Raw genomic sequence first — 23,445 nt, forward strand, 5'->3', positions numbered from 1 at the left:
AAAACCTTAAGCAAAACATGGTCAGGTCAAAGTATCTGAATAATTTTGGTCCCAAATTTTTTATCAATTTTACTGTTAGTCCACTGTATGAAGAATTGTTGGGTATAATATGTCACAGTTTACTTTATTTTGCTAACGTCACTTACATAAATGAACTATAGTGTCTTGCACCCACTAGTAAAAATGATATCTGGTGTCTGAATAATTTTTGGTTTGACTGTAAGTGTCCCCCTAGTGAATCTCGGCTATTTCCACCACTAGTAATATTTGATTATATACATGTCACACACTTTGGCTGCGTTTACACTGGCACGAAAATCCGATTTTTTTTACTCACACCTGACACAGATTGGAATTTGTTGCACACGCGTGTGTAAACAAAAAAAACTAGTAGAAAAGCGTGTGCGTAAAGCGATCACCAACAGGATCATTTTGGGCAAGGATTAATGTAAACAGATATCGGATTCCAGTCCTGTCTAAAGTGAATGTAAACGGGCGGGACAAAAAACAGATATGGTCAAAAGATCAGATCTGTGCATTTAGACTCGCAGTGTAAACGCAGCCTTGTTCTCTTTGTCAGTTCTGATCACGAGGGTAGGAATAGGAATTATAGGGAAATCTGATTCCCAACGATTCCATTAATATTTCTTTTAGAACCTTTATGGATGTTATTGGTAACTTCATACTACACAAAACACTACACAAAAACAATACTGTTGATATTATATAAAACATTCATCCTTCCCTCACGGGTCAAAATGACCCGAAGCCCTAAAATTATACTTTTTTTTTTTTCTTCCAGAAAGCTTATATTATTTCGTTGTCCTGTATTATTTTAAATTTTTTCAAATTATTTAATTTTATTTACCTTTAAATTTCTAGATTTGATCAACAAATAATATAATTTAAGCACATTCTTCACATTCTTTCAGCTTAAAAAACTCCAATACATAATAATAATAATAATAATTAATTACATTTATATAGCGCTTTTCTAGGCACTCACTCAAAGCGCTTTTACATAGAAGGGGGGAATCTCCTCAACCACCACCAATGTGCAGCATCCACCTGGATGATGCGACGGCAGCCATATTGCACCAGTACGCCCACCACACACCAGCTGATTGGTGGAGAGGAGACTGAGGGATGATACCAATCGTATATATATATGGGGATGATTAGGAGGCCATGATGGACAGGGGCCAATGGGCACATTTTTTTTGGCCAGGATGCCGGGGTTACACCCCTACTCTTTATCGAAGGACATCCTGGGATTTTTAATGACCACAGAGAGTCAGGACCTCGGTTTAACGTCTCATCGGAAGGACGGTGCTTGTTACAGTATAGTGTCCCCATCACTATACTGGGGCGTTAGGACCCACACAGACCACAGGGTGAGCACCCCCTGTTGGCCTCACTAACACCTCTACCAGCAGCTACCTAGTTTTCCCAATTTGGTCTCCCATCCAGGTACTAACCAGGCTCAGCCCTGCTTAGCTTCAGTGGGAAACCAGTCTCTGGCTACAGGGTGATATGGCTGCTGGCACATGCATTAACCAACTCAAAATATCTCACAATGGGTCAATTTGGGTGTCTCTGCCGACCTCTTTTGGAAAAAAAATGATATATAACATGATATTTCATGACTCTTGCCACAAGATCTAGCTTTATAGCTCTATATGGAGCAAATGAGCTGTTCCGCTGGGTCCTAAAGACAATGAGTTTATCTCTTCAGAATGCATTCAGATACACATGTAGACATTATAAAATAATTTTTTGGTAAAGTTTTGGCATTTTTCGTGTGACTTTTGAGCATTTTTTTTAGGTTTTTCTTTGTATACTGAAGCATTCCTCGCCAGGGAAGGATTTGTTTCTTTTTAAAAAAATTTCAACCACAGAAACTCCTTGAATCCAGTAAAAATGTTTTGTGTGTATTCGTGGTTCAAGTGCAAAAGTCCTGAGGTCTTGGACCACTCCAATGAACACTCAATTTTTTACATTTTTAAAAAATTAGTTTCGGGTCAAAATGACCAGAGGGAAGGATGATATTTAATTTATTTATATTTTATTATTTATTATGTATTACATTTATTTATTTAGAATTTTATTTGATGGTTTATTGTATATACATGTTATTGTCTTTCATATTTTTTATTTTTTTTTAAAGGTGAACTATGTAGGATTTTTGCAGTAAAATATCCAGAAACTACTAGGCCAGTGTTATATATTTTGTTCAGTTGAGTACTTAGAATATCCCAAATGTTTCCAACTATTTGTAAATCGTGAGAAAATTGCTATTTTAAACAAGGAACCGGGACGTGTGAGCTATGCGTGTGAGGGAGTCGCCTGTCGATTGCGTCATGTCTGCGTCACCCTCGGTTTCCGGTTTTATTCAGTGAAACACTTTACTCTCACTGCAGAGTGAACAAGTGTCATAGCAGCCGCCGAGCGAACGTCATAACTTCCTTTTCAACACACTCAGATGTATCTAATACGATAAACAGAGTTGCGTTACCTCAAACTCATGACTGGAAAAGAGGAAGTGGCGCTGGCAACCGTGTCATAATAAAAGTCCCGCCAGCGACTATGCCATAATAACAGTCCCGCTCTTCAATCGCTCCTGTGGCCTTGCTCAGCTCCACAACACTCGGTCCTGCTCTGCTTCAGACTACAGTAATGTTAATAATCGCATCCATGAACATGATTTCTGCCCGAGTCCTACCCTGACTGTTTCCCACCGGCTGTGAGGTGAAGACCACATGTCCCGAGATTCTGCGCTCAAACGTGCCGTCATCAAACTACGCCTTTGTTTTGAACAGGCGACCTCTAGTGGACGGAAAAGTTACATAGTGTAGCTTTAAGTAGACCTACCATTTTTCCCAAAAAATCAGAATCTTCCAAATTTGTAATTTTGTCGGATTCAATGAGTGAGTCATTACACTGATTCAGTAGACTGGGTAAACCCAGTCCGATCTGCCAGCGATTTGATTTCGCCCTGCAGCTCAGGCTGGAAACCTATACATTTTTCTATCCTGCTTCAGTTACAAATTTACGGGGACCAATCACAAACCCCCTTATCCGGGGGATTGAACACTATGACGAATAGAGAAGCGATGGATCGTTGGTCTGATTGGTTGAAGGACTATCCAATTACACAGTCATTTGAACTATGCCCGTTGATCACGCCTCTTGTGTTCTGATTGGTTGAAGGACTATCCAATTGCATACAGAGTCATTTGAACTATGCCGTTGATCACGCCTCTTGTCCAGTAGAAAATACAGAGCCCCCCAGACCAATGTTGAATCCTAAAAGATTGAGCTTGGTCTGGTGGTAGCCAGACAACTGATTCAGTCCAGTAACTCACAAGTGTAATATTCTTGAGTCTTTTGGACCAATTCATTAAAAAAAAAGAATTGTCTCAAGAGTCATTCATTCATGAATCCGACCTTATTCTGTGAAACCAGTGAGGAGATTGAAGTAGGGGAAGTTTTTTGTAGTTTTGTAGTATGTAGTTTTTTTGGCACTCAATATTTCTTTCTCATCACATTCTTTTGCCGTGGCACTTGAGATAAACAACGTAGACGTTCAAGAAACGTTAACAAAACAGTATACCGCAAACACACTGCACACTGAGTCTGCTTTTAATTGTGAGCTCTTTACTGCTGACTTGAGGGCGTCAGGCTGCTGTTTCGAGTGTCTCAGACACTCATTGACCTCGATTAGACATGGATTCAGTCAAAAAGAAGCAGACCGGGGCTCCTGTACTCTCCTCGCCTTTCTCTGTCAGTAGTGCCAGTAGTGTTAGACTCATTGCCGCCGTCTGTAAATGCTATTAAGAGTCTTTTTGCCATCTCTTCCCTTGTACCCAGCTGACTAATGTTGAGCATCTTATAAAAACCTGCTGCTATTTGCATTTTCCACTGTGAAAACATCAAGTCAGTCCCACAATTACATTTCCATTTCGACAAAGCCTGTTGTGCACTCAGCAGGGGAAGTTTTCCTTGTCGGGAAGGACCGGCAGTCCAGAATATTAATCAATGTTGATACGAGAATAAACATGAGACTGAATTACCAGTATAACTCCATACATTTTTGATCTTGAAAATGAAAACATAATTTGAATTATAAAGATTGTGACCTGTTCTTGTATTTTTACAGGATTGCCTGGAAAAATGCGGTGAGAGTTTGCAGGAGATCGTCAACTACCACATGGTGCGTCTCGTGTTATTTTTCCTCTCATTTCTTTCTCCTCATGTGAATGACTGTGGGACAGGTCCACTGGGACCACCTCGTGGTGTCATCATATTATGAAATGTTGATGTGTTTTCCATCATGTGTCGCTCTGTGCTAGTAAAGGTGACCTGGTTGTGATGTGTGTGTGTGAATGATTTAACATGCTATGATGCTGTGAATCATGAATGATCCTGGTTTTTCATCATGTTGCATGTAATTCATATATGATGCTCTGTCTGTTGTTGTCTCTTTGGGTCATTAGAGACAATATCTAGAGCAGTGGTTCTCGGCTTGTTTAGCTCCAGGACCTACGTTTTGCATTTGACATCAAGTGGTGACGCAAAATGGCAACAGAATTGTGCAAAAACAATCAGATGCTAACATTTATTGATATTATAGTTTCAGGATTAAAGTGTGTCACACAACCTGTTGGCATCTGCCCAATTTGGCTTCTGCTGTACCAAGCAACAGCATATCGTATTGGTGTAAGTAGAAGCACAGCCTTTGGCATTGAAAGCAAAAAATACGGTATGGAAAGCATTTAAAAAATTGATAAGACTATTTTCTACCCTCAATATAAAGTACTGCGCAAATGTCTTTGGCACATTAGTATTTTCACCAAATAAATGGCTTTAAGCCAGTTATTTGTATCTTGTAGTGGAGTGTGTAGTGTGTCAGGAGAAAATATCAGTTTACATTTCCAAACATTCCTTTTGCCATTAATTGTAATAATCCAGTGAGATTTTTGTATGCACAAGGGGTCTGACAACAGACGGTATGGTCTGATCTCACCATCGAGTCTGTATATATACACTGATCAGGCATAACATTATGACCACTGACAGGTGAAGTGAATAGCACTGATTATCTCTTCATCACGGCACCTGTTAGTGGGTGGGATATATTATGCAGCAAGTGAACATTTTGGCTGCGTCCTGAAAAATGCTGCCTTCGGAGGAAACATTTAAAGGGGCACTTCAGCGCTGGGAAGATGAATGTGTATTTAAACTGGGTCATTTAATAATAATAATAATTAATTACATTTATATAGCGCTTTTCCAGGCACTCACTCAAAGCGCTTTTACATAGAAGGGGGGAATTTATGTAGTAGAAATGTGAAATTATTTTTGAATTTGGTGCCTTCTAGACATAAGATCTGTAGATCTGTATCTTCTAGATGGAAAAGACAGAAAATTTATTTTTGTCTCATGTGGATGAAAGACAACAACTCCCAGAATGCACTTGCTTCGCTGCCCTACGAGGCCACTCCCAAAGCCACAGCTACTGGTTATCACTTGCCCACCACGGCACCGCCCCTACCGTCGTTTTGATATTCATAGTAATAAAATAATTTCGTTCTGTTAGAGAACAGACACTACAATTAAAAACTGAACGTGTCTTTTCAATAAAGTGTGAGGGAGCCGAACGAACGTCAAACGCGGCAGGAGTCAGATTTCATTCATCACGAGAGTGAAGAGCTGAGGTAAGCCCGGCAGTCGTTTACGACGTGTGTCCAGTCTGGCACGTTATCAGATCATGCCTATGGAAGCTTAACTTTCATAGGAATTCATTGAAAAGTTGAAACACTCGCTTTGCTCTGCACTGCTCCGTTATGAATGCCCGAGTGGCAGCGGCCGTGCGCATTTACATTCTGTGAGTGAGATCCCTCCCCTGTGGGTGGGTTGAAAACATGCGGAACAGCTCCTTCTACTGGCTGTAGTCTCTAGGCTCTGGCCAAAAAATCCTCAGATGGCTCAAAATGACGATATTTGCATCATCAGAGGATTTTTTTCCAGAAATAAAATGCATAATTCTCTCGTCTCAGGGGGACATGAGGAGGGAAAGTGCGATGATTCAAATATACTACCGGGTTTCTACTGATACAAAGCTTAATGCTAAATCGCTGAAGTAACCCTTTAAAGGTCGGAAGGCATCAAGGCACATCCAAATCTAATGTTAGCTTAACTTCCGGTCTCCTGAGATACCTTCATCTGCTCTATTTCTAAAGGCAGCATAAATGTATCCTTCGCTGCTTTAGATATCCCACAATCCTATGCGTTCCATTCTGTGACAGTTGAGCTGGAAAAAAAAGATGGCGTCCGAGAGTTGCGTTTGCTGGTCAGTTTGTGTGTAAATGTACGGGTTTTTTTTACCAACATTTTCCACTTCTGATGTAATTTCTAGCGAGAAATTACTAATGTAGTAATTAAATATTTGTTTAGTTCTCACCAAAGCTCGCTCTATTTTGCTGTAGATCATTAAACAACTACACTGCCTAAGAAGTCTGTCCGAAATTAGTTTCGTGTGGTGCCTTCATGGACAAACTCTGCCTTACAAGTCATTGGCTGAATCCGAAATTCCCCCTGTACTGTACCCACTATTTGAGGGGACAGCCATTTGTAGTGGTGTCCGAAACCATAGTGGACGTTATTGAGTGCACTCGTTCAATCCCACATTGCACCGCAATAATGAGTGTACAGCCGATGTACACTCAACAGCTGTCCGACTTCACGCACTCGTTTTCATTCACTCATCAAGTGAACTATATTAGTTGACTAACGTAGGGAATAGTGAATGAGGGTTTAGGGGGCGATTTCGGATTCAGCCATTGTCTGATAAGGCAGCGAGGCAACGAGTCAGCTGCCTAGGTTTTCAGATGCATCCTTTGTCCTGTAGAAGCAGGAAAAATGGGCAAGCGTAAGGATTTGAGCGAGTTTGACAAGGGCCAAATTGTGATGGCTAGACGACTGGGTCAGAGCATCTCCAAAACTGCTGCTCTTGTGGGGTGTTCTCGGTCTGCAGTGGTCAGTGTCTATCAAAAGTGCTCCAAGGAAGGAACAGTGGTGAACCGGTGACTGGGTCATGGGCGGCCAAGGCTCATTGATGCACGTGGGGAGTGAAGGCTGGCCCGTCTACGAAGGCTAGCCAAATCTACAAATAACTTTTATAGTTTTACTCAAGAACTGTTTACAGCCACAATTGGATGCGAGGGTCTTTGCTGAATCTGTCAAGACAATGAAGATTCGTGCGGAACAATTAATTAGGCTGACTAATTATCTGTCTCGTTTTCCTTTTGAAAGGTCCAGCTGGCATGTGTTGCAGTTGGAAGTGACTATTTTTAGTTTCTATCACCCATTTGCTCATTGTATAAGCGTATATTTTTTCCAGCTCTCGGTGAGTTGCTAAATCTGACCCTTGCTCTCCAGGTCCTTTCTCTGTTAACCCACTGAGCGTTTGATGTGCTCTTTTGAGAAGTGTGTCTTTAGAGAGGGACTGTTTAGAGGCCAGCAGCGCCACATGGGGAAACGACATCACAAACGAGGTTAATGGTTAAGGTCATCAGAGAGTCGGCGAGTGAATCCTGCTATGATGGTGTGTGTGTGTGTGTGTGTGTGTGTGTGTTGGGAAGCACCTGAGCAGTGTGTGCAGTGAGGTATAAACTTGAACGCTTGAGGGTCACTTATATAAATGGATGCAGAAAGACAAACACATGCCTCAGTGCACAAGAGCACTTACAGTGAGACAACAGGCACGTAACAACTTTCCATTTATGCATCCCCACCACATCCCAATATCATCCCTACAACCCTCCCCCTCCCAAAAAACGTAATAAAAATATAAAATCACATACAGCTTTTGCTTAACCCAATTGCGTGTTAGGTCATGATCAAATGTGTTCATTATCATACAATATTCATAAATAAATAAAAACTTTTTCTAATTTCATGTAAAGTTTTCTTGCTTTTCTTGTCTGTCTTTATTTGTTTAGTATTTATGGTAACTATTTTTTAATGAAAAAAAGAAATTTGAAAATAGATAGAAATATGATATGGTAATATTATTGTAAAAAGTGTGTTTTTTTGTTGTTGTTTTTTTATTATTACTTATTTTAAAATAGAACTACCGGTAAGTATTTTTTGTCCATACTGAACAGCCACATAATTTATTTACACATTAAACATTTAAATAATCCATCTTTTATTATTTAAACAGTAAATGTATAACTTAATTTATATTATATGAATTTAATTTATTTTATAAAAGTAATTTGGGATTTTAAAAAAAATGTAGTTATTTTATCACTTTTTAAAAATAGAACTAATCATTTAATTTATATTACATTAATTTAATTTCTGTTATAAAAATAATTTGGGATTTGTTTTATTTAGTTATTTTACTATCACTTTTTAAAAATAGAACTAAACATTTAATTTATACTATATTAATTTAGTTTATGTTATCAAAATAAAATAAGTGATTTTTTTTTAATCACTTTTTAAAAATATAACTTTTTTGTCCATACCAAATAGCCATTATCACAGAATTTATTTACAGATCATATTTGTGAACTTTTTATATAGCTAGAAAAGTCATTTTCATGTTCCTGAATGGTGTGTTTTTCTGCGTCGGAACACATATAATAATAGAATTAACGGGATTTACCTGACATTTTCTGGACAACATGTTTATTAAGAAACAGGAAGGAAATGATTCAAACTAGAAAATCCTCAATCTAGTGAAATGCTGCAATCGATTGTGAAGATGGGGATCTTAGAAAGAAAGAGGGGAGGCTAGGGAGTTATTTGGGAAGTTATGTCATAAGAACACTTCCGGAATTGAATTGTCCCTACAATACATCGATTGTTTGCAAAGCGGGTGAAAGGGATTATAGAGTGAATAAAGGGCTTTTTGCACATTGGAAGTATTTGATGAGCTTTACGTTCTTACAGATTTTCCTAAATCTCATGCAGAGAGAAAAGCCGCTAACCCCTGTGACATCAGTGTGGTTACTTGACATTTGGCATTGTGGGTACAGTTAACCTTTTGCTTAGCCCTAGATACTGTTGTCTGCAGAGAGGAAAGGGGGGAATTCAGCACAGGAAGAGCACATGTGACAGTAAAGCCTGGATATTATTCAGCATAGCCACACACTCTTGACATTTCGATATGTTCAGAATAACAATACAATAATTGTTGTTGTTATTCATTTAATTATTTATTATTAATTATATGTATATCGTATTATTTAATAATTATTTTAAGTTATACATTTATTTATATTTTATTTATGTATTATTTAAATATATATTTTATTATTGAAATAAATTATATAAATGTATATTGTATTAATTTATCAAAATAACTTAATGAAATTGTATTAACTTTACTCAAAAAATGTTTTTATTAATTAACATTAAATATTTTTAATGTTTATTAATATAACATTAAAAACTTGATATAGTATTTTATTTTTAATATTGTTTTTTGTTTGTTTACGTATTTATGATGCTGGTATCTGTGTGTGATCTCATATACAGAGCCCAGATTAAATACTCACTTAGCACTTGGCAATGTTTTAAACCTCAAAATGTCCGTCCATGGACCACACACAGGGTGTTTCTCTCCCTTCCTGCCAAAGACCTGAGCCCGGCTCTGCTGTGACAGACTGACGGTTGGTTTCCAAGAACCTGCTGCTTCATTTAAAGGCCGTTTGGATGCAGGATAAGCCACTGACATCTATTAGAGCTCTGTTTAGTGATGAGCGTTAAAAAAAAAAAAAAGAGTCTTGTGTTTTATAGAGGGATATTTGTTGCCTAACCCTAGGGGAGGCTGTAAACCTTGACATGAGGCACAGAGGACCACAAAAGCATCGCCCTTCATCACCAAGCACCTTATTTGGGGCCTGCCGAAGTTTATGACGCTATAAACCGACTCACACTAGAAAAGAGTGAATTGAACCGCTTAGTTTTAATGTATTCATCTGGGGCGTTACATCACAATCTGGGTTTATAGCCCCACTGACATTTCAGATCATTTTCCCGTTTGTGTTGTTGTTGTAAAATGTGCTGATGTAATCAATGAAATTTGTTTGGGATTATGTTTGCATTATGGAGAGTAGGCCTTCAGGTCTTTTTTCAAAGAAAAGCTGCATGTAATGACACTTATTATTTACTGAATGTTTACATTATGAATAGTAGGTCGGCAGTTCGTTATTTTTTTCAGGAAATGCTGCAAGTAAAGACATTATAAACCCCCCCCCCCCCTTTTGTATTATATTTTAACCATATTTTCAAGTCCTAGCTTTTCGCGGCCTATTTTCTGTGAGAGTTGCCCAGTTATGTAGTAAGAAAGTCTTACTGACATAAAGCGAGCAATCAGTTTTTTTTTTGTTTTAGGCTCAATTTAGGGGCTTTTTTTATTCGGAGTGTTTATTCACACCAAGTGCAAATATCATGCCTTGTTGACAAGTGCTATTCGCACTAGCTCCGCCTAACAATGCCTGGTTGGGTTAAACAAGATTTTATCATCTCGTATTTCTCATTATATTCGCTCGTATTTCAACGTCCTCAGTGGTGTAATCAGTAAAGCGTAAGGCTACAGGATCTTGGTTTTGAAAAGGATCCTCCTTTTGCAGAGCTTGCTCTCTTTTCTCATCACAAATCACATCAGAAAGGCATTTACTTCCAATAAAAATTAAGAAAATGTTCTGAATGTGGAAATAAAGTGCCTAACGAAATGTTTATTAATAATAATAAAAGCATTTATTGGGTAGATAGGGCTTTTATTGTCCCATTAAGGCAGCACCCATTTAATCATTTTAATAAATATAATCATTTACACTCTATTGTTATTATTGCATCCTGTTAATGTACAATACTGAGGTGCAAATAGTATGTATCTGTCAAAATAAAATATAAAATGGCATCTAATTACTATTTACACATATTGCAAAGAACTGCTACTGTTATATGGTGTAAATAGAATATATCACTATTTTCTCTTAGTAAATAGCATCTACAGCTAAGAAAATGTTATTTTCTATCTATCTATCTATCTATCTATCTATCTATCTATCTATCTATCTATCTATCTATCTATCTATCTATCTATCTATCTATCTATCTATCTATCTATCTATCTATCTATCTATCTATCTATCTATCTATCTATCTATCTATCTATCTATCTATCTATCTATCTATCTATCTATCTATCTATCTATCTATCTATCTATCTATCTATCTATCTATCTATCTATCTATCTATCTATCTATCTATCTATCTATCTATCTATCTATCTATCATTTTAGGGGAGTTTTTCTGAAACAGTTTGGTACCACGATGATAGATCGACATGAAAAATGTAATCAAATTATTTTGGTCTGATACCGTCTATAGAAACATGACCTTTTAACCCAGATTTATGTCTGTCCAGTGGTAACAAATACTGAATATTTCACAAACACAAAATGTTTTTAGATTCTTTATGTGTTCCTGCAGTCTAGAACAATGTCCTTTAAATCAAAGCCCCGAGGGCCCAGCGCTCTGGGATCATTAGTCTTGATGTCCCCCTGTATCTTCTGTGGTGATTGGATGTGACTAAACCACATCTATCTTGTTGCTACAAGTATCTTGCATCCCCTCTCTTGTTTTTCTGTTGTTTCCTTTGCTCCCTCTCCTTTCTTTCTCCTCTTTCATGTCGCTCCCTCCCTGCCCGAGTGACCTATTTTTACTCCGCCGCTGCAGCATGGCATACGTTCAGGCGTCCTTGCACAGAGACTCGGGCTGAATCTCAATGAGGCGCAGGGGTGTGATGATGATGATGATGAAGATGATGATGTGTGTGTTGGGAGGTCATACTCGCAGGTTTACATCCTTTACAGTTCAGATTAATCAAAGGAGAGAGCGCCATCTAGTGTTGATAGTGGATTATTACATGCTCCCAGTCCCAACCACATTTTTTCAAAGGGTAATCAGTCATTGCTGAGTGATATTTGTGTGTTTATGGTCTAATAATAATCCTAACTCTACTTCCTAAATCACAGGACAATGATTTGTTGAATGTATGTAATATGTTGACTAATGAAAATGTCTTAATAAATGTTGTTAAGCTTCATCTTGAGCTAGTGCTGCCTGCGTTTCTCAGGGAGTAAAGCCTGTCTGATGAAGAAATACTCAGATGTCATTGGCTCAAACTAAGATGGTACATTTATTCATGTGTATTATTGTGTGTTTTTCCAGATCCTGTTTGATCAAGCTCAGAGATCAGTGAAGCAGCAGTTGCACAACTTTGTGAAAGAGTGAGTATACTGGATTATATTTGAACATATATTGTGGAGTTACTTATCCTGCTAAAGCACTTATATTTCACATGTTGACACAATATTAAACCTTTACTTTAAATATCACTTTTACTGTAGGCAGGGCTGCACTCTATGGGGATTGTGTGATTTAAAATGTGCTAGGTTTTTTTTCTCTTTAATCTCTAGGTTTGCTGTGCTTGTATATGATATAGAATTGTTATTATGACTATACAATAATAATAGTAACAATAATTACTATTGTAATGAATTGTAAAGGAAAACAATTTGTATTTGATTATTAAGTAAATGCTTATTTTACTATATATTATACTAATATTTATTGCTGTCTTTGTTTTCAATCAATAAACCATCAGCTCCTCCATCAGTAATTTTTTTTTTACCAATAAGCCACCCAGAAGACCCTAGCAACGCCTTAGCAACTACTCACAACACCATGAAAAGGTTACTAAGAGCTTTAAGAAGCCATACAATTTTATATATATATATACATTTTTGATGGCTTCTTAAAGCTCTTAGTAAAATAGAAGTATATTTGCATGTCTGTTCAGAAATAATTTTTTATTGCAATCATATTTTTAGTACCTGATTTTCTCTCCTTTAAAATGAAACTCTTTTAAGATAACCAAGCGAAACTCACTGATTTCACTCTGAAAGGTCAGTGATGTGGAAGTGTTGCTCTTTTTTTTTTTTAAATAATTTTACTTCTGCAGATGCGAAAGCATTCACAATCAAACTCGTTGGGGAGGGTTTTCTCATTTATTGTGCTTCCCCCAGGGTGATTTCTAAATAATGATCTGACTTTTGGAGTTCATTAATAATTAATGTGTCCTCATGGAGGTTAATGAGATTCTTGGAGGCAGGTTCCTATTCATTTATCACAGGTGATCACTGAAAATGCAATGGGCGGAAGATTCATGTGGTTAAACTAATGGCATTTCACTGCGATGTGAAGCTTTTAATAGATCCACCTGATCTCCTCATGTGCAATTTTTTTTTTTCAGATAATATTAATATTTCAGAGATACTGTGTTAAAATAAGGACAATTGCCTCTCAGGTTCACCCTAAAAGTGCTAGAGGAATGGCTCACCAAAAGTGAAATTTCTCACTGAAAACTTCTGTGAGATCCCAAAAACCTTTTAATTTACATTTACATTTTTACATTTATGCATTTGGCAGACGCTTTTATCCAAAGCGACTTACAGTGCACTTATTACTAATTTCCTTGGGATCAAACCTGAAGCCTCCATATCAGCAGCCCCGTTTATTCATTAGGCTATGAGCCATTAAACGGGTATCTGTCTGTACTTTCAGTGATGTGCGTAAATTCAAGGACACAAAGAAGCACTTTGATAAGGTGAGGGAGGATCTGGAGATAGCACAGGTGAAGAACGCACAGGCACCTCGAAACAAACCCCACGAGGTGGAGGAGGCCACCAGCACCCTCAACTTCACCCGCAAGTGCTTCCGACATCTCGCACTGGACTACGTGCTTCAGGTAGAAGAAACTATATATATGTAACACTTTACAATAAGGTATCATTTGTTAGAAGTAGTTAATGCTTGATTTTGTCCATGGGGAATAATTGATTAGATGGTTGCGGTTTGCTATTGGTGGATCTTATGTGAGTGGCAGGTTGTCCCGCCCTCACAACAGTAAACACATCATCAGAGAAGAGAGGAGATGTTGCTGTAAGAGATTACAGAGGCAAAATAACGATGTGCACGGATAAATCATTTATAATAAACACTACAATATTCCATAAAAGTCAGAATTGTCCATTTTGATTTCATGGTGACTTTAACACAAACTAGCAATTTATTAACCTTTGATAATGTAAAAAAAAAATGTTAATATCAGTTCACAGGTCATTCATGTTAACAGATACAACTTAAATTGTCCACCTTATTATTTAAAAAAAAATTTAACCAAGCTCCAGAAATGGTTAGACAGACAGACTGATAGATGATAGATAGACAGACAGACTGATATATGATAGACAGACAGACTGATAGATGATAGACAGACAGACTGATATATGATAGACAGACAGACTGATAGATGATAGACAGACAGACTGATATAGGATAGACAGACAGACTGATATAGGATAGATAGATAGACAGACAGACAGACAGACAGACTGATAGATGATAGACAGACAGACTGATAGATGATAGACAGACAGACTGATATAGGATAGATAGACAGACAAACAGACAGACAGACTGATAGATGATAGACAGACAGACTGATAGATGATAGACAGACAGACTGATATAGGATAGATAGATAGACAGACAGACAGACAGACTGATAGATGATAGATGATAGATAGACAGACCAACTGATAGATGATAGATAGACAGACCAACTGATAGATGATAGATAGACAGACAGACTGATAGATGATAGACAGACAGACAGACAGACAGACTGATAGATGATAGATAGACAGACTGATAGATAGATATATAGATAGATAGATAGACAGACAGACAGACAGACAGACAGACAGACAGACAGACAGACAGACTGATATATGATAGATAGATAGACAGACAGACAGACAGACAGACTGATAGATGATAGATAGACAGACAGACAGACAGACAGACAGACAGATAGATGATAGACAGAGAGACAGACAGACAGACAGATGATAGACAGACAGACTGATTGATGATAGACAGACAGACTGATTGATGATAGACAGACAGACTGATAGATGATAGACAGACAGACAGATGATAGATAGACAGACTGATAGATAGATAGATAGATAGATAGATAGATAGATAGATAGATAGATAGATAGATAGATAGATAGATAGATAGATAGATAGATAGATAGATAGATAGATAGATAGATAGATAGATAGTCAGACAGACAGACAGACAGACAGACAGACAGACAGACAGACAGACAGACAGACAGACAGATGATAGATAGATAGATAGATAGATAGACAGACAGACAGACAGACAGACAGACAGACAGACAGACAGACAGACAGACAGACAGACAGACAGACAGACAGACAGACAGACAGACAGATAGACAGACAGATAGATAGATGATAGACAGACAGACAGACTGATAGATGATAGATACAGACTGATAGATGATAGATAGATAGACAGATAGATAAATAGATAGACAGACAGACTGATAGATGATAGACAGACAGACAGACTGATAGAAGGACTGACAGACAGACAGACAGACTGATTGATTGATTGATAGATGATGGATGGATGGATGGATGGATGGATGGATGGATAGATATGAACAAATAAGAGTGTTTTATATTCATCTATTTTTTTCCCATATAGATCAATGTCCTTCAAGCCAAAAAGAAATTTGAGATCTTAGATGCGGTAAGTATCAGTGATGTGTGTTTTCCTGGTATCTGTAAACGTATAGCTTTATTCTGGACTGTGCAGCATCTGCATCTGTATCCTGTTTTCTGCAGATGTTGTCCTTCATGCATGCGCAGTATTCCCTATATCAGCAAGGCTACAACCTCCTGGATGAGATTGACCCCTACATGAAGAAACTGGCTGCTGAGGTGAGCAGTGTTCCCTATGGGCGCTATTGATTTTCCTCATGAGAGCTGCTGGCCAGTTTGGATGCATCGATTCAGTCTTGTTCGAATAACAGTTGCAAAAAAATTTTTTTTTTTTTTTAAAAGAAACAAATTCACTAGTTTTGTTAGAATTATTTATTTATTTCACGTAGTTAAAGTTATATAAAAAAATAAGCTATTTGTCTACATTTATAGTCTATTTAATCTATAGTCTACGTATCATGTCATGTATTGTATTAGAAGTTTTGTTAACAATTTATAAAGCTGTACAAAATGGGAATTTCATAAAAACAATAAATATGTATATAAATAAATTAATTAGTTACAATTGAATCAATTTAAAATATATATATTATTTATCTGTTTGTTTGTTTTAATAATTAAAACAAAGTATATCCCCAAAAAATGTAATATGTTAATTAAATTATTTGAATCCTTTAAAAAAATTAAATAATTTTGAGGTCACCATTTTTTTTGTTTGTATGACTAGACATATGGGCAGACCTAGACTCATACAACTGAACAAATTTTCATGACAAGACTATTCAAACCAAATTTGTCTCTGAAGAATAAATTCCTCAGCATCGACTTGCCTCAAATTAAGAACAGTTAAGAACTGTCAAATAGTTTTTAGTTTAGGTCCTAAAACATATTCACCTCAGACCAACGAGCGCCTGATCTCTATCTGATTTCTGCCAAATTAGTTCATCGACGAACCATGTTACATCACTAACTTTAGTACTAACCCTATCGCCACATCTGAAAGCGCAGTGCTACAATGGACAAAGATAAACTAGCAATGCCTGCGGATAAAGAACATGATCGTGCTTTCTTAATAAATACACCCGACAACAACAAACTTATAATGACCGATTGTTCATCTTGTCATAGCTGGATCAACTGGTGATCGATTCAGCGATGGAGAAGAGAGAAATGGAGCATAAACACGCCACCATTCAGCAGAGGGTAAGAACGGACACACACACATAAACACAAACTCAGTTAAAGTGTTCCTATTATGCTTTTTCGGATATTATCTTTTATGTAGTGTGTAATATAGTTTCACAGCGCATGATAAATGGAGTTATTCTCTCCCAAAAAAAAGAACCGATTAAGAAAAACCTTGATATCCACTTTTTTGACTGTTAACTAAAGATACTCTGACTAATAGCACTGTTGACTCGTGTCTAATGCCAGAATTAGGCTGTTAAAGACGCTAATCCTCTAAAGAAAGCAAGTCTTCAGCATTCTTCAAACTGGAGTTAGTGATAGAGGATTATTCATGCTTTAATTGGACAAGTCGAAACACTAAAGACTTAACTCCTAATTCCTTTGTGTAGCACAATAAAGTTTGATTGCAAAACTAGGTTAAATCGAAGAGAACTCACGTCTAGCCTGCGTCGTTTTCCTATCCTCTTCTGTTTCATGTTTTCTCTCCATTTTCACAACATTAAAAGGAATATTGATTTTTTTCATGTTTTTAAATAAAGCCCTGAGATATTTAAAGACATTTTTATGGATACTTTCTCCATCTGTGTTTGTACTTTTGCTTTTCTGCCAGGGGTAGAAAAAACCTTCTGTCCTCAAATGTTCCAGTTATTAATGATGTTGAGCAGACAGGAAGTGGATATATTTTGGGTGAACAGAAAATAGACTTTGCTGAAGTTCCTTTAGAAGATTCTCAGCAAGAACTCTGACAGCTCTGCTTGTGTTTTCTGACAGCTTCTGACATATAGTTCATCACCTTTCTCTGAAGAAATATCTACAGACGGATATCTGCATTATATTTGCTCTAGTATTTTGAGTCCCACGGACACTTAAACTCCGACTTGGCTGCTAAACAGATATTTGTAATAATTTTCAAATATCCGTTGTAATTTTATTATTATTATTATCATTATTATTATTATTATCATCCCTAAAATAGTAATGTATTACTGGTAACACTTTAAAACAAGGCCCAATTAGTTAACGTTAATTAATGCATAAGCTAACATTTTACTAACAGGAAGTTAACACTTAAAGTATTAAAGTATTTATTAATCTTTATTTGTTAATGAGAGTTAAATAAAATACTGTTCATTGTTAGTTTAGATTTAGTCAGGTCCATTAAATATTTTTTTTCAGATACAACTTTTCATTTTAATCAGGTATTTGTAAATGCTAAAATGAACATTAAATAAGATTAATAAATGCTTTAGAAGTATTTTTCATTGTTCATTGAAGTTAGCAAATGTTAACAAACAGAACCTTATTGTAAAAGTGTTACTGTATTACTATTGTAATATAACTGCACTATAAAATAAATGTAAATACTTCATAATAAGTATATAATTTTTTTTTTTTGTAGTAAAATTACAATACTTATGTCTTCATTTCTTAACTTGCAAGATTTTTTTTGGCAAAAAAAATTCAATTTCTGTGACAGGTTTACAAATTTGTTTAATTAAATCTACACTCTAAATGCTGGGTTAAAAATAACCCAAGTTGGGTTGAAAATGGACTAACCCAGCAATTGGGTTGTTTTAAGCAAACATTTAACCCAACCGCTGGGTTAAAACAACCCAATTGCTGGGATAGTCCATTTTCAACCCAACTTGGGTTATCTTTAACCCAGCATTTTTTAGAGTGTAGTGAAATACTGTAATCATCTTTCCACAAATATTTGGAGGCCCATTTTAAAGAAACAGTCGGGGAAAAAGACAGACAAAAACATTGTATGCAATGCGACTGCAATTACTTTATTTCTGCTATATTTGCAATGTCATCTCATATTTCACTCTTAATAGTCTATTTATAAACACATTTGATCTCTTTAACCAGAAGTATTGTTACAATCACGACTGAAAACAAAAACCGCATTCAATCTTCGTCCTTCAGTCCCTCAGCGAAAATTAACTGATACTAAAAGCGCCAGTAGGTGGTGGTAAATCATTACAAGTGGGCCCTATCATACACCTGGCGCAATGTAGCATTGTGTTTTTTTTTTTGTTCGTTTTCAACCAGTGTTTTTTGCTAGTTTCAACCCAACACAGTTATTATTTTCATGTTCTGCTCCGCGTTGTTTAAATAGCAAATGCATTTGCGCCCATTTGTGCACCCGTGGACGTGCTGTTCTGAAAACAAGATGTGTTCAGGCGCATTGTTAGCGCGTTGCTATTTTGAAGCAACTGAAAACAACTGCGCCATTAACCAACTGAAACAATGGCGCAGTATTTTTTTGTTATTTAAAGTGCGCGTTAGTATTATGCACCTATAGGCGGGTCCACAATGCGCATACACTCTGCTTATCACACACACAGTCAAGTCAAGACAACTTTATTTATATAGCGCTTTTAACAATGCAGATTGTTTCAAAGCAGCTTCACAGTGTTAAACAGGAAAATAATACAACAGAATTTTATTCAGCCATATAGCCGTTCTGGAGAAAACGGTGATGTCATCAGCTCATTTCAATTATCATACAGTGACAATGTGGGCTTTAGAACAGTAATTAGATCAGTAATTTAGTTTATATGGTTAATTTAGTTTAATAATTCGATTTATTTGGATATTTAGTTGAACATTTTATTTATTTATTGTCCCCAACTGAGCAAGCCAAACCAGAGGCAACAGTGGCAAGGAAACCAAAACCCCATCAGGTGACCTAATGGAGAAGAATAAACCTTGGGAGAAACCAGGCTCAGTCGGGGTGCCAGTTCTCCTCTGGCCAATTAACAAACAGCGTATGATTATTATTCTGGCAACTTTACAGGTCAGAGGTCATAATAGATCGGAATATTCGAAAGATCAGAGGCAGCACGCCGGAGACGGGTTTATTGAGGATGATGTTTCGATTAAATAATTATTAAATAGGAATAATCGAAATATCGGAGTCATCACGCCGGAGACGGTTTATTGAGGATGCCATATTGATTAAACAATTATTAAATTTCAATATTCGAAAGATCGGAAGCAACAAGCAGGAGACGGGTTTATTGAGGATGCCGTATTGATGAAACAATTATTAAAGCGCAATATTTAGGCCGTCGGTGTGTGAATGAGTGTATGAATGGGTGAATGTGAGGCAAATGTAAAGCGCTTTGGATGGCCGTAGGTCTGTTAAAAGCGCTATATAAATGCAATCCATTTACCATTTACCATATTTGAAAGATCGGAGTCATCACGCCGGAGATGGGTTTTTTGAGGATGACATATCGATTTAACAATTATTAAATAGGAATATTCGAACAATCGGAGTCATCTCAAGGGAGACGGGTTTATTGAGGATGCCGTGTCGATGAGGCAATTTCAGGGGGAGTCTAATTGACACGGTCTCTGCAGACACTTCAGGGACACGCAGCAGCACACAAACATTTTTAAATATGAATATAAAAGATTATTGTTGTGTACATAAATATAAAAATGCCTACATGTCATAATGGATAGTCATTGCATATATTTGCAGTGATGACGAATAAAATTGCCTAATTATTTGACCAATTGTGGCATTACACACATGTATTTAAACTGACTCATCACAACTGGCTTTTAAAGGGAATGGGAGATGAGACTCTGATTGGTTTATTGCACGTTACGCCCAAAACACACCCATGACTCATTAAGAGAATAGGGACAACACTTTTAGACCATGCGCCTGGCGCGCCAACCATTTTTCCTGCAACTAGCAAAAGTGGATTTGGACGCGCCCTAAGCACTGTACGCTTTAGACCATAAGCTCAGATCCTTAAAATAGGGTCCATTGAATCATTCAGTCAAATGATTCATCCAGAACGGCAGATTCATTGGGACAACGCAGAAGTGAGTCGTCAAGTCATTCATTAGAACGATTCATTCAGCAATGAAACTGAAACTGTGTTGCTCAGAGACAAGCAATGGCTCTACTGTTTGGAACCATTTTTATTTGTTTATTAGAGGAAAAACAGACAATATTGGGTCCAAAAATGCAAGTCACCTAATAGCCTATTCACTTATTGTTTTTTGAATTGTTATATAAAATCAAAATCCCATTTGCAAACGTGCTGATATTCGGGAAAACAGCACTTTAGCTCATGTGATGTTGCTTATATTAAAAACAATATCTTGGTTTTTGGAAGCATTTTTATAAATTTTGGTTGCAAGCCCCCATAAATTTCCGACCGTGGTGAGTGCGCTGTGATGGCAGGGGGGCGGCGCTCTTTTTCGAGGCCCCCTCTTTTGCGAGGCCGGTTTCAAGTAAAACTGGTGAAATAGCAAAAGCATTTGATGGTGGAAGTAAAGATATGCATAATTGTGTGTTCACACACAACATGTATAGTTATTAGAATTATTTCTAATCTTCATTTGTATTCTGTTTTCTTCCATCTGGCGCTCTGGGACTGTCTTCATCCTGATTTAGACACTGTTACAGGTGAGTGTTTTACTCTAAAGCCCTACAAATATGGATTATACAAGTCTGTTTTAATGTGATGGAAGCACTCTGAAATTTCCGGATGGTTTTTAGAGGGAAAAAGTGTAATTTCGCACATAATCCTGTGTTGTGTAACTGATGATATAATTACAGTTCAGTGAGATCGATTGATATGTCCTACAAACGTATCTGGCTTATGTAACGGCTGATGGCAGTCCCATCATCCTCCACTCAGCACAGCAATAATTCAGTAGATGTTTGTCCCTTTATGGACCTATTTTTTCAGCTTCTTGTGGTTGATGAGAAGACAGAGAGATGTTTTCTGGGATTGCTTTGGATGCGGTTGATCCTCAGTGTTCATTCAGGAAACACTCAGTCGCACTCCATTTTAGCAATTACCCACATACCATGGTGACAGTGTTGGGCTTTTGGCATCAGTTAGGAACATATGGCCTCAGAGCCACTTAAAAGAGAAACATACCCATAATATTGTGATTTTTATACCACAGATGCCTGTTCTGTTTCTGAGTAATTGTCTAAGCTCATATCTTCTGTCACAAACCCTCTGGTTGTCTTACGATCCCACTTGTTTGAAATGCATTCAGTGCAATGTTGAACACTTTTGTTTTATTTGTAGCAACAGCCAAGTCAAAAGAGCCCTCCCTTAAGTCTCTTTTTCTGCATTAAATGGTTGCTAGGGTTTTCTGAGTGGTTGTTAGGTGGTTGCTTACTGGTCCAAGTCAAAAGAGCCCACCCCAAAGTCTCTTTCTGGATTAAGTGGTTGCTAAGTTGTTAAATTGTTGCTAGGGTGTTCTGATTGGTTGTTAGCTGCTTACTGGTCCAAGTCAAAAGAGCCCAGTCTAAAGTCTGTTTCTGGATTAAGTGGTTGCTAGGGGGTTGCTAGGGTGTTTTGAGTGGTTGCTTATTGTTCAAATCAGAAGAGCCCACCCTAAAATCTCTTTGTGGGTTGTTGTTAAGTAGTTGCTAGGGTGTTCTGATTGGTTGTTAGGTGGTTGCTTACTGGTCCAAGTCAAAAGAGCCCAGCCTAAAGTCTCTTTCTGGATTATGTGGTTGCTAGGGTGTTCTGAGAAGTTGCTAAGGGTGTTGCTAAGGTGTTGTGAGTGATTGCTAGGTGGCTGCTTATTGTTCAAATCAAGAGAGCCCACCCTAAAATCTCTTTCTGTGTTATTGTTAAGTTGTTGCTTAGATGTTCTGAGAGGTTGCTAAGTGGCTGCTTATTGTTCAAATCAAACAAGCCCATTTAGAGGGTCCTTAGTTGTTGCTAGGGTGTTCTGATTGGTTGTTAGGTGGTTGCTTACTGGTCCAAATCAAAAGAGCCCAGTCTAAAGTCTGTTTCTGGATTAAGTGGTTGCTAGGGGGTTTTGAGTGATTGCTTATTGTTCAAATCAAAAGAGCCCACCCTAAAATCTCTTTTTGTGTTATTGTTAAGTTGTTGCTTTGATGTTCTGAGAGGTTGCTAGGTGGCTGCTTATTGTTCAAATCAAACAAGCCCACCTAAAGTCTCTTTCTGGATTAAGTGGTTGCTAGGGTGTTCTGAGAAGTTGCTAAGGGTGTTGCTAAGGTGTTGTGAGTGATTGCTAGGTGGCTGCTTATTGTTCAAATGAAGAGAGCCCACCATAAAATCTCTTTCTGTGTTATTGTTAAGTTGTTGCTAGGGTGTTCTGATTGGTTGTTAGGTGGTTGCTTACTGGTCCAAGTCAAAAGAGCCCAGTCTAAAGTCTATTTCTGGATTAAGTGGTTGCTAGGGTGTTTTGAGTGGTTGCTTATTGTTCAAATCAAAAGAGCCCACCCTAAAATCTCTTTGTGGGTTGTTGTTAAGTAGTTGCTAGGGTGTTCTGATTGGTTGTTAGGTGGTTGCTTACTGGTCCAAGTCAAAAGAGCCCAGCCTAAAGTCTCTTTCTGGATTAAGTGGTTGCTAGGGTGTTCTGAGAAGTTGCTAAGGGTGTTGCTAAGGTGTTGTGAGTGATTGCTAGGTGGCTGCTTATTGTTCAAATGAAGAGAGCCCACCATAAAATCTCTTTCTGTGTTATTGTTAAGTTGTTGCTAAGGTGTTCTGATTGGTTGTTAGGTGGTTGCTTACTGGTCCAAGTCAAAAGAGCCCAGTCTA

General features: G+C 37.4%; 1 protein-coding gene across 1 annotated transcript in view; it reads left to right on the top strand.

Annotated features, from left to right (window-relative positions):
- Positions 1-23,445, top strand: part of acap3a (ArfGAP with coiled-coil, ankyrin repeat and PH domains 3a) — a gene marked incomplete at its 3' end in the record, with an annotated part of 96,635 nt that overhangs the window by 47,473 nt on the left and 25,717 nt on the right. Inside the window, exons 4-9 of the mRNA XM_079802550.1 lie at positions 4,160-4,213; positions 12,257-12,315; positions 13,652-13,835; positions 15,675-15,719; positions 15,815-15,910; positions 16,820-16,894. Coding sequence (XP_079658676.1) covers positions 4,160-4,213; positions 12,257-12,315; positions 13,652-13,835; positions 15,675-15,719; positions 15,815-15,910; positions 16,820-16,894 — 513 coding nt within the window. The remainder of the gene's footprint in view (positions 1-4,159; positions 4,214-12,256; positions 12,316-13,651; positions 13,836-15,674; positions 15,720-15,814; positions 15,911-16,819; positions 16,895-23,445) is intronic.

The sequence above is a fragment of the Gobio gobio genome (assembly GCF_949357685.1).
Source record: "Gobio gobio genome assembly, chromosome: 21".
Classification (NCBI taxonomy): Eukaryota; Metazoa; Chordata; class Actinopteri; order Cypriniformes; family Gobionidae; genus Gobio; species Gobio gobio.